The sequence below is a fragment of the Rhinolophus hipposideros genome (genome assembly GCF_964194185.1).
Source record: "Rhinolophus hipposideros genome assembly, chromosome: 23".
Lineage (NCBI taxonomy): Eukaryota > Metazoa > Chordata > Mammalia > Chiroptera > Rhinolophidae > Rhinolophus > Rhinolophus hipposideros.
Genome location: NC_138069.1, coordinates 30292065 through 30304305, shown reverse-complemented (window position 1 = coordinate 30304305; position 12241 = coordinate 30292065). Strand labels below are relative to the sequence as shown.

Here is a 12241-nt window from a genome sequence, read left to right as displayed (position 1 = left end):
TCTCTGTGTGTAAATAATTTCCCCTCACTCAGACGAACTGCTTTCCTTGTAGCAACTCAAATCCCTATGCTTTGACACCTCTAATTAGTGTGTGTCTGTGGGGTGGCTCTGTCCTGAGTCAGCTCTGAGACCCTTCCTCTCCCTGGTGCTCTTGTGCAAGGTGGGGATTCATTAGCCCCACTCTGAATGAGAGGACTGGAGAGCCAAATCAAGGGTGAGAGGAATTCCTATTGGGTTCCAGTACTATGGTGAGTACAACTGTTTCTTTGAAATTGACCTTCATTTATTTGGAGGGGAAAGCAGTTAGTTCAATAATGGCTTCCTGGTGCCTTTCAGCATTTTAAAAGACGGAGGAAAGATTTGGAACGAGGCAAGGTTCCAGTGTTTTCTAAACAGCGTACTAAGCCCAGCTACCAGTTGGCTTCCCGGGACTTCCTGCTATCCTGCCCCCCTCATCTTTCCCCGCAATGCAATGCACCCCTTTCAATAGCCCAGCAGCCACTTCTTGAGACCCTGACCAGGCCTTCCCCAGGCGGGTGGGAGCTGGCCTTCATTACAATGCCAGGCCGCTGAAGAGCCCTTGGACATCTTGCACATGGCCCATCGAGTAGGAGTACCACTATACTATATTCCAATTATTTCCTGTCCCTCCATGGCCTCCTTCCAGGGGCCGAATAAAGAGGTCCTTGTTTGGTGGAGTCCATCCTTGCTCCCGAGTAAGTGAGAGCTAGTCCCTGGCCCAACTTGGTCTGAGGCCACAGGGAAAGGGTGGGGAGGATGTAGGGAGGGTATGACAGGTGGGGAGGGCTCCACAGGAGACCGGAGGCCCCCACTGCGGGCTGCCCAACCTTGCTCCCAAAAATAAAAATAAGGGAGGAAGGTAAACAAATGGAGCCCCTGGCAGGACCCTGCAGGGGGCACGGCTATTTTCCCTCCTTTCCTAGGAGGAATCCCAACCCTTCTCTCCCACAGGGAAGACAAACAGGGCAATGGAAATCTCCAGCCATCCAGGCCCCTGGAAGTCCATCGCCAATTGGAAGTTGTTCTTACCTGCACTTCTGTTCGCCAACCACTGTCTCCCCCATATCTGCTTTCTCCCCTTGTGAGCAAAAAGTCTTTCATGGAAAATTTAGAATTTGGAATGTTCTTCAGATTCCAAAGGAGTTATTGTTCTACATCATGCTATTTGTATTTGGGTGTTATTTGAACTCAGAGGAAGTAGAAACCCACACCTTGGTTTTGCTTGGATGCTTTTGCTAAACTATTAAGAACACATTAATGAAGCACCTTCTTGGTTGGAAGCTCTTCTGTACGTCTCGGAGTCCATCCCCAACCCAAGGCCTGGAAGCCAAGGCAGGGGTTTCCAGGGGAGAAGGGTAGGGGTGGAGTTGGCTCAGGGAGAGCACAGTGGGAGAGCTCCAGGAGATAACAGCATGGATGATCAGAAAGTTTTCACGGCAAGGAGAGGAGAAACAAGCTCTGATAGCATCATGGTGGCAAGAAAGTCTGCTTTTCTATGGCATGGAGGCCATGGCCCTGAGCTGTTAGGGAGATGAGGTCTCAGGGAGGCATAAACAGAAAGGGGGAAAAGTGGAGAGAGTGTGAGTGAGAAGAAACGGAGGGTGGGCCTGACGAGCAGGACCCAGCGAGAAGCCACATCATCCTGCACCACTGCGTGACTGGGGAAAGGCTAAGCTTTGCAGCATTAAAACCTTGGCACCCAGGAGGCTGGAGCCTGAGGGGAGCTGGGAGGTCCTCTGACCATTAACTCTGAAAGCCTGGTCCGCACACCATCTCTTCAGAATCACCTGGGACCCATCTGGTCTACTGAGTCAGGTTCTCTGTGGGGTAGGCCCAAGAAGTTGAATGTTTCTCTGGTTCCACAGATGATTCTGATCCTTATTAAAGTTTGAGAGCCCTTGATCTGGCCCAATCCTCTGGTTCCTTGGAAGTGAGAGCTGAAGCCCAGGGAGGTAAAGCAACAAGCCTGAGGGTACAGGGCTAACTGGTGGCAAAGCTCACCCAGGATTGCTCCTGACTCCCAGAGCAGTGCTGTTTCCATTTCAACATGCTGGCAGCCTCTTCACCTATTTGGAGTGGTGTCTCGTGCCCCCTAAAGTGAAAGCCTGCACCTCTGATCCTTCCCTGCCTCTTGCTGGGGCCTTCTCCTTCCTGAGGATACTTTAGTCATACAGCCTCTGCAGGCCAGTGGGCAGCAGCAGGAGGCAGAAAGGCTCAGTTCTCTTCTGAGCCTTTAGTAACAGGTGAGGGCTTGGCAAATGAGTAAAGGAGGAAACACAGTTCTAGCCGAGGGCTTTGGTTTGTAGTACTAACAGCTAACTTTCCTTGAGCATTTGCTGTGCACCAGACATTGTATTAAGCCCTTTCCATGCATTAGTACGGACCCCATGGAGCAAATAGTAATTAGCCCTATTTTACAGACGAAGAAACTGAGGCTCACAGGAGCGGTCATGTCCCAAGGTCATTTAGCTAATAAGTGGCCAAATCAGTTCCACGTACAACCATGATCTTTGTATGAAGTAATGCAGTGTGAACTGTCATCCACTTTAACCCAACAAGCCTGCAAAAGGCCCCTGAGACCTTGGGAAAGAAAAGAAAGCTGCTCTGCCACGGGAAGTGATCACTCCTGGGGGCAGAGCTTCGAACCCTTTCCACTTAACACATTAAAAATATTTCTGACAGGCATTAGCCTGCCTTAGAAACGACAACATGGTGAGTAGGTTAAAGAGCCTTTTTTGTCTTCATCTTTTTGAAACGGAAACTCCTGACATCAGTTTGCTTTTTTTTCCCATTTGCCTCTTTCTCTTGAAAGCAGTGTGTCTTCCGAATTGTAGTTACTTGAGGAATTTGGTGGGGTTGCGGTCTAACTAAGCCCCGGGGGGGAAGGCAGGCTGTGTGGGCCGTGCACATAGCAGCTGTTACCCCTCGCGTTGTCACGGCCCATGACAGTGCTGTGATCATCTCCCTCCATTCATTTTCTGGAGTGTCCCCCAGGGATGGGAGACGACATCAAAGCAGAGCACTGCCTCAGAGGAGAGGGACAAGTGTTTCCAGGCCATGTGGACAGCATATCACAATCACAGTACCCTCCGCGAGGTTTGCCTCCTACCCAGACCCCTTCTTCCTTGGAAGAAATCAGTCAGGTCGACTTTTGAACAACTCGGTAGGAGCACCTTACACCAGAAAATAAACATGTTTTCATAGGAGGGGAAGGACTCAGTGTCATCCTAGCAGGATCTGGGGTCTGGCAGCTGAAGGTGAGGGATAACTGTAATTTAATTCTGAGCGTTTCATAAATCACCAGAGGTAGGCACATTTTGGGGTGAAAACTGAGAATGTGTAACCCTCTGGTCATCTTCCCTCTCTTTCCCATCTCAGGCTCTGGATAACTTAAAGGCTACTTGGGGCAATGTGGCTGTAAAATGCACTTGTTCACTTAAAATGAAGGGATTGCACTGAGGGGACGGTAAGCGGTGAAGGGAGGAGGGGAAGCACGCAGCCTCTGCAAGCGCCCTGGAAATGCTGAATGAAAGCTGCCTTTCTGCGTGCGAGCTGCCTCCCTGCTTCCCCAGTGCTGCGCGTCTGCGGTAACTACAAACTACTTTGTATGCTGCATTCGTGACGCTGCCTTAGCTGGTACATCATTACTACCGAAATAACGCTGGTGTGATGTTCAAGTCCAGTGGCCTTTGAAATGATTAAACCCAGGCTGTTGCATGAGTCATTTCTGCATACCAGATTTTCCTCCCGTGCTTCTATTTTGAGTGACTAGTACCTTAGTCTGTTCCACTAACACCTGAGTTGGTTCTTAGCCACCTACCCAATCTGCAAAACCTTTGCAGAACAAACAATCTTTTCCAATCTCTAAACACACACAGAGCGCATAAAAAAAGAACCAAACCCACCAAAAAAAAAAAAAAAACTTTACAGTAAGCTCACCGTAGACCCAAGATGGGAAAACGCCCAGCCTCCCCGGCCCCCCCATCGCCGACTTACCGAGAGGCAGAGCAATGAAGAAGGGGAGCCAGCACAAGATGAACATACCGACCACTATGCCCAAGGTCTTGGCTGCTTTCTTTTCCCTGGAGAACTTAAAAAGTTTGACAGCTATGGAGCTCCTGGGGTTGTGGCCCTTGGCCTTGGTGCTGCTGAGGGTGTCCTCGTGAAAGTTCTTGGAGTGGATCCTGAGCGTCAGCTCCTTGGAGTTGGACATCTCCTTCATGACCCCAGCCTCCAGGTTCTTGGTGGTCCTCTTGGCCACGATGTACACGCGGCAGTACATGACCAGAATGACCGCCAGAGGGATGTAGAAGGAGCCCAGCGAAGAGAAGAGGGCGTAGAAGGGTTCTTCGGTGACGCCGCATTCCTTGTCGTCGTTGGGCGCCGGCTCCTTCCACCCAAGCAGAGGCCCGATGGAGATGACCGTGGACAAGACCCAGACGCTGAGGAGCGCCAAGATGGCCTTCCTCCGCGTGACGAGCGTGGGGTACTGCAGAGAGTAGCGCACCCCGATGTAGCGGTCGATGGAGATGGCGCACAGGCTCAGGATGGAGGCGGTGCAGCACAGGACGTCCACGGCGGCCCAGATATCGCAGAAGATGCGGCCCAGCACCCAGTAGCCGAGTACCTCCAGGGTAGCTGAGAAGGGCAGCACAGTGAAGCTCAGCAGCAGGTCAGCGATGGCCAGGTTGACGATGAAGTAGTTGGTGGGCGTCCGCAGGTGACGGTTGCAGGCCACAGACAAGATGACCAAGATGTTGCCCACGATGGCAAAGAGGATGAAGGCACCCAGTACCAGGCCCACGGAGATGGCCCTGGTGATGTCCAGCTGGGGCAGGCTGAAGTTGCTCGAGGTCTGGTTGGGGCCAGTGAAGTTGGCATTTTTCAACTCTGCCCAGTAGCCAGGTGTTGATGTGTTGTGGCCGGTGTCCAGGTCGGGATTCATTTTAGAGTCTGCCCTCCATAGCCAGGGGGTTGACAGGGCGAGAAGGGCTGCAGCGGGGGCTCCTCAGCTGCCCTGAAACTTTGCCTCCCCCGCGGTGGTCTTCCCCGAGGCGCCCGCCGCGAGAGGAGGCATCTCCTCCGGCAGCCCGGCCGGCAGCACGTCTCCTCCCGCGCCGCCGCTCGCTCGCCTGTCAGAGGGAGGAGGGGAGAGGGGACGAGGCGGCAGCTCCAAGGGAACGGGCCACGTCAGGCGCTCGGCCCGGCTCGCGGGGGCGCGGGGCGCGGGGCTCAGCCCGTCCCGCAGCAGCTCTGCGGACGGCCGCGCCTCTGCCCAGGCGCCGAGGAGGGTCTGCTTTCAATGAGCCGCCTCTGGGCTGACGGCACGGTGGTGACATCAGGCGGGGGAGCCCGGCGCCCTGACTGCGCGCGGCACTAGGGGGCATTGCGGGTCCAGCGAAGGCGCCACCAGCCCCGACGCCGCCACCCTGGTCAGCCACAGGCCGGCCGCGCCCCCGCCCCCAGGGCAAGCCCTGCGTGTGTGTGTGTGGGGGGGGGCAGCAGGAAAAGCAAGCCGAGCATGGGGATTCCCCTGTCCCCCACCCCTCCTATATTCACTCTTCATTTTCAAAAGTGGGGTGGGGGTGCTTACCTCTAATGGCGGGGATCGTTCGGAATCAGCACCCAGATTTAGGGGCATGTGCAACTTGTGCGGCACCTAAAAGAAAAAGAATTCCAAGGTTAGGCAGGTGAGAGGATTTGAGTCGGATCTGAAACCAACCCTCATCCTTTACTGCCCTGTGAAAATAAAAGTAAGGCTTCTCTTCACTCACTCATTCACTCACTACTCACTCACTCACTCTCTCACTCACTTACTTGGACACTCATTCATATTTATTCAACAGATTGTGAATGGAGTTCCCACTAACTGCCCTGGGTTCTGTTCTAGGCACTGTGGGGATAGCAATTGAACCAAGTGGACAAAGATCCCTGCCTTCCAGGAGCTTACATTCTAGTGGGAGGAGACAGACAATAAGTAAGCAAATTCTGAGGTGTAGCCTATGTCTATGGGTGTAACAGAAATATAAAGCTAGGAGGAGAGGGAAATGGGGTGTGTGTGTGTGGGGGGGACATTTGAAATTTCAAATGGGTGCTTGAGATGTCACTGAGGTGACATCAAGACCTTGAAAGAAATGAGGAACAAGCCAGTGGGCTATCTGGAGGTGAGGGTGGCAGTGGTGAGAGTGTGGGGGTAAAAGATCTCCAGACATCGGGGGAAGAGACTTGGGGAATCTAGATTATTTGTTGACTCCCCTCCCCCTTATGACTGATATCTATGTTGGATGTTCATCTATAGGGACACACTCCCAAAGGTGGGTGAATGGTACCTAGGAGAGATGATATGGGCCAAAAGACGCTGAGGGAGAGCTTTATCTTGTTAACGTTTATCCAACACTTGGTATGTCCCAGACAGTGTGCTAAGTAAGTACTCTGCACTTTCTCATGACCCTATGAAAGGACTATTCACATCATCCTTTCCATTTTGTAGATGAAACATCAAAGTACAGCGAAGTTTAACTCTTTGCCCAAGTCCACACCGCCGTCAAGGAGAGGAGCTGGGAATTGAACCCAACTGTGGGTCTACCCAAAGTTGAGCGCTTAGCTGCTGTGTCACACCTGTGCCCCGGAAGCAAGATAGGGGATGAACTTCTTTCCCCCAAATTTATTGAGATATACTTGACATATAACATTGTGTAAGTTTAAGGTAGATAAAATACTGATTTGATACACTTACATATTGTAAAATGATTACCATGATAATATTCGCAAATACCCTCCATCACATCACGTCACATCACATGATTGCCGTTTCTTTTTTGTGGTGAGAACTTTTAAGAGCTACTGTCTTAGCAACTGTCAAGTGCATAATACAGTATTATTAACCATAATCACCATGCTGTACGCTAGATCCCCAGAACTTCCTCATCTAATAACTGGAAGTTTTGTACCCTTTGACCAACATCCCCCCATTCCACTCCCCCAAACCCTGGTGACCACCACTCAACTCTCTGTTTCTATGAGTTTAACTTTTTCAGATTCCACATACAAGTGAGATCACACAGTATTTGTCTTTCTCTGTCTGACTTATCTCACTTATAATGCCCTCAAGTTTCATCCGAGTTGTTGCAAATGGCAGGATTTCCTTTTTTTCTCATGGCTGAGTAATATTCTATTTTTATGTGTTCTATATATATTCTATTATATATGATAGAATATATACATTCTATTATATATAATTATATATACATATATCTACATATATGTATATATATAAAATATCTTCTTCATCCATCCATTGGTTGATAGACACTTAGGTTGTTTTCATATCTTGGTTATTGTGAATAATGCTGCAATTAACATGGAATGCAATTACGCCTTTGAGATCTTATTTTCATTTGCTTTGGATGCATATCCAGAAGTGGGATTTCTGGATGATATAGTAGTTCTACTTTTAACTTTTTGCGGACCCTCTATATTGTTTTCCATAGTGACTGTACCAATTTAAATTTGAGGAAGGGGCGGATTGATTATTATAGATGGGGAGCTGTCTTCCAGGTAGTAAATTTTGGAACCCTGAGCTACTAACTTGAGCTCCTTACCGAGAGCTAAGCGTTTACTCATTTTGCTTTATTCTTCACAACAACCGTTTGAGAGAGGCATAACCATTCTCCATTGGCAGATGAGAAAACCATGATTCAGAAAGTGTATGTATATTCTTGAAGTCATATGGCTAGTAGACGTGTGGCAGAGCAATGGGTAGTGACAGCTGGAAATGGAAAAGTAAAGCCTAATGCCTTCTTCTAGTCTTGTCCAGAGGCCTGCATCTAGAGCTTCCTACCCCTTCCCTCGGTAATCACTATGATTCAGGGCTGGGGAACCAGGAAGTCACTCAGGGTGATTTACACTTAAGCTCCTCAGCCTAGAGCAGAGGTGTCCAAACTGCGGCCTGCGGGCCAACTGCGGCCCACAATCCATTTTTAGTTGGCCCGCAGCAAATTCCAAAAATATATTTAGTTTACTTAAATAAACCAGGTGAGGCAATATGTACTTCACCTCGAGTGAGTGGCCTGGCTGTTTGTGTATTTTACCGCATATGGCCCTTGGTAAAAAACATTGAAAAAAGTTTGGACACCCCTGGCCTAGAGGAAGGTTCTGAACCTTTTTATTTTTATTTTTTTACGGGGGCAGTTGGTTATCACATACCTACCTAAGACTTTAATCTTCCATCAAAATGCGCAGACTCCCCAAAATGCACAAAATACACAATTTCAAGAGGTCCCCTGGCATTGAGATACCTGTGGTAGAGACATCTCTGAAATATATATTTTTTTCTATTTCAATTAAATGGGCTGAAGTGGTTTTTGAAGATTTTAAAATAAGAGATTCACAGGTTTATAGTGATTTAGCTCTTCCAGAGCTATTAGAACCCTCGCTTGCTCATCTCCCCATTTTGGAGGTGGTCCAGGAGGTAGAGGGAATCCGTAAGTTCCCATAGCTAGTCACGTGCAGAGCTGGTTGTCAAAGAGTTTCCCTGGACCACAGAGCAGCACTCCTGCCTCTGCCCCATCTGTCAGCTACTCATGACTTACACAAGTGGGGTGTGAGATGGAAACAACTCGGACAGCCCTCTGCCAAGGATCCTTATGAAAATGGGAGATTGTCCTTGGTCCTGGGTGGCTTATGCACTAATCTGTCTGGAGATAGGGGCTGGGCAGATGGTCTTTTGAAGACTTCTAGTTCCAGGTGGTCAGCTTCTCTGGCTGGATAAAGTGGCCCCTGAAGTCCAATTTGCTGTCCCTCCTCCCAAACACTGTCCACATGGTGGGGGGAGTGGAGTGTCACACATTCAGTTCCCACCATTCTCATGTATCTTCAAGTCTAGGGTGATGATGCTTCTCTTGAACTGGTTTATTCCCAAGGGGAAGTGGGAGGAGAAAGAGAATGCCAGTAAGTTGTCAGAAAGCTGGTGATTAACACAAAGGCAGGGATGTGGGAGAGAAAAAGTGGGACAGAATGAAGAGTAAGTTCTGAGCCCACATTTTGATTGTGGAGACCCATTTCCCACTTCCCTGGGCACTAATCTCACCAGCTATGGAACAGCCAGCAACACACCATTGAATTTATGGAGTCGGTTTCTACATAATCACAGTAACCAGCTGCAGTGTGAAAACTCAGCCTATCAGACATTTTTTCTATGGTGGCAAAATGCCAGGAAAATAAAAAGAGCAAGTCTGAGATTCAGAGTTGGTTTATACTTGTTATGAGAGAATAGTTTGTTACCTTGATGAAAACTTATGTCTTGATTCAGGTGGAAGGGATTATTGAGTCACAAGTTTCAAAATCCTTGTAGATTTTAGACATGTTGTCATTTACCGGTGTCTTTCACGAAGACAAAACAAACACCCCAGTATAAGGCCAACAGGTATTAGCCTTGATGGCAGCCATGTTCCAGGACCCCACTAAGCAACCTTTGCTAATGGTCCTTTCCTTACTGTTCCTCTCTGTCCTTCACTGGAAATGCTTCTTAACACCGCTGGCTGATATTTGACCCATGGAATTGACCATTTGTTTAGGTGTCCTGAGGATACAGATGATATTTGACTTTCTCGGTGCTCCCTGGGGCAAAGCCAAGCACAGAACTCTGACTCATTCAAGGCTGGGGGAAAAAGAACCTTTTCATTATCCACCTGATTACATTAGAAACCCTCTGATGTTGCAAACTCCCATTTCTGTGTGTTATCTAGCTGGAGCTGCCACTGAGTTTGACTTCTGGGGAGACCGAGGCAATGGGAGATTCAGAGATCTGCTTGGAGGGCCGATGGGAGGAGAGCGCTCCCTTGTGATCATGCAGCTTTCTGTGGCTTTCCCTCTCTAGCTCTCTCCAGTTTTCAATTCAGCCATATAGAGGAGCATCTACCCTGTTTCCCCCAAAATAAGACTCAGCTGGACAATCAGCTCTAATGTGTCTTTTGGAGCAAAAATTAATAGAAGACCCAGTATTATATTATATTTATATTTATATTTATATTATATTATATTATATTATATTATATTATTATATAAGACCTGGTCTTATATTATAGTAAAATAAGACTGGGTCTTATATTAATGTTTGCTCCAAAAGACGCATTAGAGCTGATGGTCCGGCTAGGTCTTATTTTTGGGGAAACACGGTACTCTGTGTAAGGCACCATGCTAGGTGCTGTGGGAGAATCAAAGATGAATTAAATCAAGCAAACAATAACTTAGCACTGAGCTAGGCACTGCGGGCCAGGATGAGGATGGGAGAGCACCATTCAGAGAGTACTTAGTATGTGCCAGGCAGTGTGCTCAGTACTCTGTGTGCATTTACGCAAGTCTTCACAACAATGCAAGGTAGGAATTATCCCCATTTTACATATGAGGAAACTGAGGCTCAGAGAGGTTCTGTGACATGGCCAAGCCCATTCAGTGAGTAAGTAACATTGGTATTCAAAGCATTGTTGTTTGGCTCCAAAAGCTTGCATCCTTCTCTCTACACCAGACTGAGATTTAACAAAAAAAAAAAAAAAAAAAAAAAAAAAAGGTGGCAGAAGATTCAATGTTCGCCCTGAAGGAAATTACAAAATTACAGCAGAAGACAGAATGTGATCAGGTTCCTGAGCGAGGCAGAGGTCAGGGAGGGCACGGCAAGGCAGAGCTTTCTGGGCGAGGAGGTCCTGCAGAGGATCTCCTCAGGTCAGGCTTCCTGGCCTCCCAGGCCAGCACCCTGTCTGCTGAGGATTTGAGAGCCGACTTGCATTCTAATCCCGCTTACCTCATTTAATAGCTACTACTAATGTGACCTTGCACAGAACAGTAAAGCGATTAAGAGCCTGAGCTCTGGCATCAAACAGACCTGGGTTTATGCCCCAGTTCCACTAATTTATTAGCTGTGTGTCCTTGGGCAAGTCACCTAACCACTCTGAGCCCCAGTTTTCTCATCTGTCAAATGAAGATCATAATAATAGTCACTGCCTCACAGGGCTGAGGTGAGGACTAAATGCAATCGTGTGTGTAAAGTACCTAGCACAGAGTAATCGGAATACAGTCAGCTAAGAGTTAGCGATGAAGTGCTGACTAGGTGTTGGGCCTTGTGACCCAAATGGCTGATGGACAGTATCTGATTTAATCCTGGTAATAATATTATGAGGTGGATGCTATTATTACTGACATTTTTTAGATGAGGAAACCGAGTCTCAGAGTGGTTGCCCAAGGCCACAGAGCTAGCCGCTGGCACAGCTGGAATACAAAGCACGTGATGAGAGGCTAAAAATGAAAAACAGAATTGGAGGTAGGCGGCATCTACTTCATGCCCTGCTCTGGGGTTTCCGGGGACTTAAAGGAGTTTTGCCCCTGTGGTAGCTCATGGGGGCCATGAGAGGTACCCTTTCTTATGGGCAGCAGAAGCTAGCTTCAGCAGAGGCATTTCCTCTGCCTCCAAAGGCAGCGGGTCGGAGGCTCCATGGAGTGAGGGATTTCAGCTCCCTCTGGGCAAACTTGCTTTTCTCTCTGTTAATTACAGTTTATCAATCTTTGCTGAGCACAGATTCCCCCAATCCAGACATTCCTGGAGCACAGCATTTCCCGGCGAGGTAGAGAACTCAGGAGCAGCCCTTTGCAGGAGGCTGGCGAAGATTAATTGCCAAGTCATCCAGGAGCTGAATTCAATATCACATGTTTGGGAAGAGTCCTGAATTGGGGGCTGGGCTGTGAGAGGCATGGGCACAGGACATGGGTATGTGGAAGGGGAGAAACCTACTGACTCTGGAGCTGGAGAATGGGTCCATTCTCCTTTAGGCCCCAGCAGCTCCTCTGGTGGGACAAGGAAGACAGGTTGCCAACACCAACTGGAGCTGTGGAGTTGGGGGGTGGGGCACATGTCATTTTCTTGCATGACTCTGGCTGTCCCTTTCTGTCTGTGGGCTTTGCCCAGAAAACTGTGGTGACCCCAAAATTTATCTAGAAAGGGTCTCTAGACTGCGATCTGGTTTGAGGTGGGTGTGCAGCTGTGTTTGCACTGTGCTCTCTGCAAGACAGATGTCATTGTCCCCATCAAAGACTGGGGGCAGGGAGCTGATGGAGATTTTACTGGCGCTAAAGCCCTCCCAAGCTGCCTTTGTGTTGCCACTGCCAGAATTTACTTTCTAATCACATTTTTTGAAACCATTACAGGTTAAAGCAAAACATAATGAAACAA

At 48.6% G+C, this 12241-nt stretch overlaps 1 protein-coding gene across 1 annotated transcript in view; it reads right to left on the bottom strand.

Annotated features, from left to right (window-relative positions):
• The window catches only part of ADRA1B (adrenoceptor alpha 1B), a 42093-nt gene extending 36758 nt beyond the window's left edge, over positions 1–5335 (bottom strand). The window contains exon 1 of the mRNA XM_081034872.1: positions 4018–5335. Coding sequence (XP_080890998.1) covers positions 4018–4966 — 949 coding nt within the window. The 5' untranslated portion in view covers positions 4967–5335. The remainder of the gene's footprint in view (positions 1–4017) is intronic.
• Between the last annotated feature and the right edge of the window lie 6906 nt (positions 5336–12241).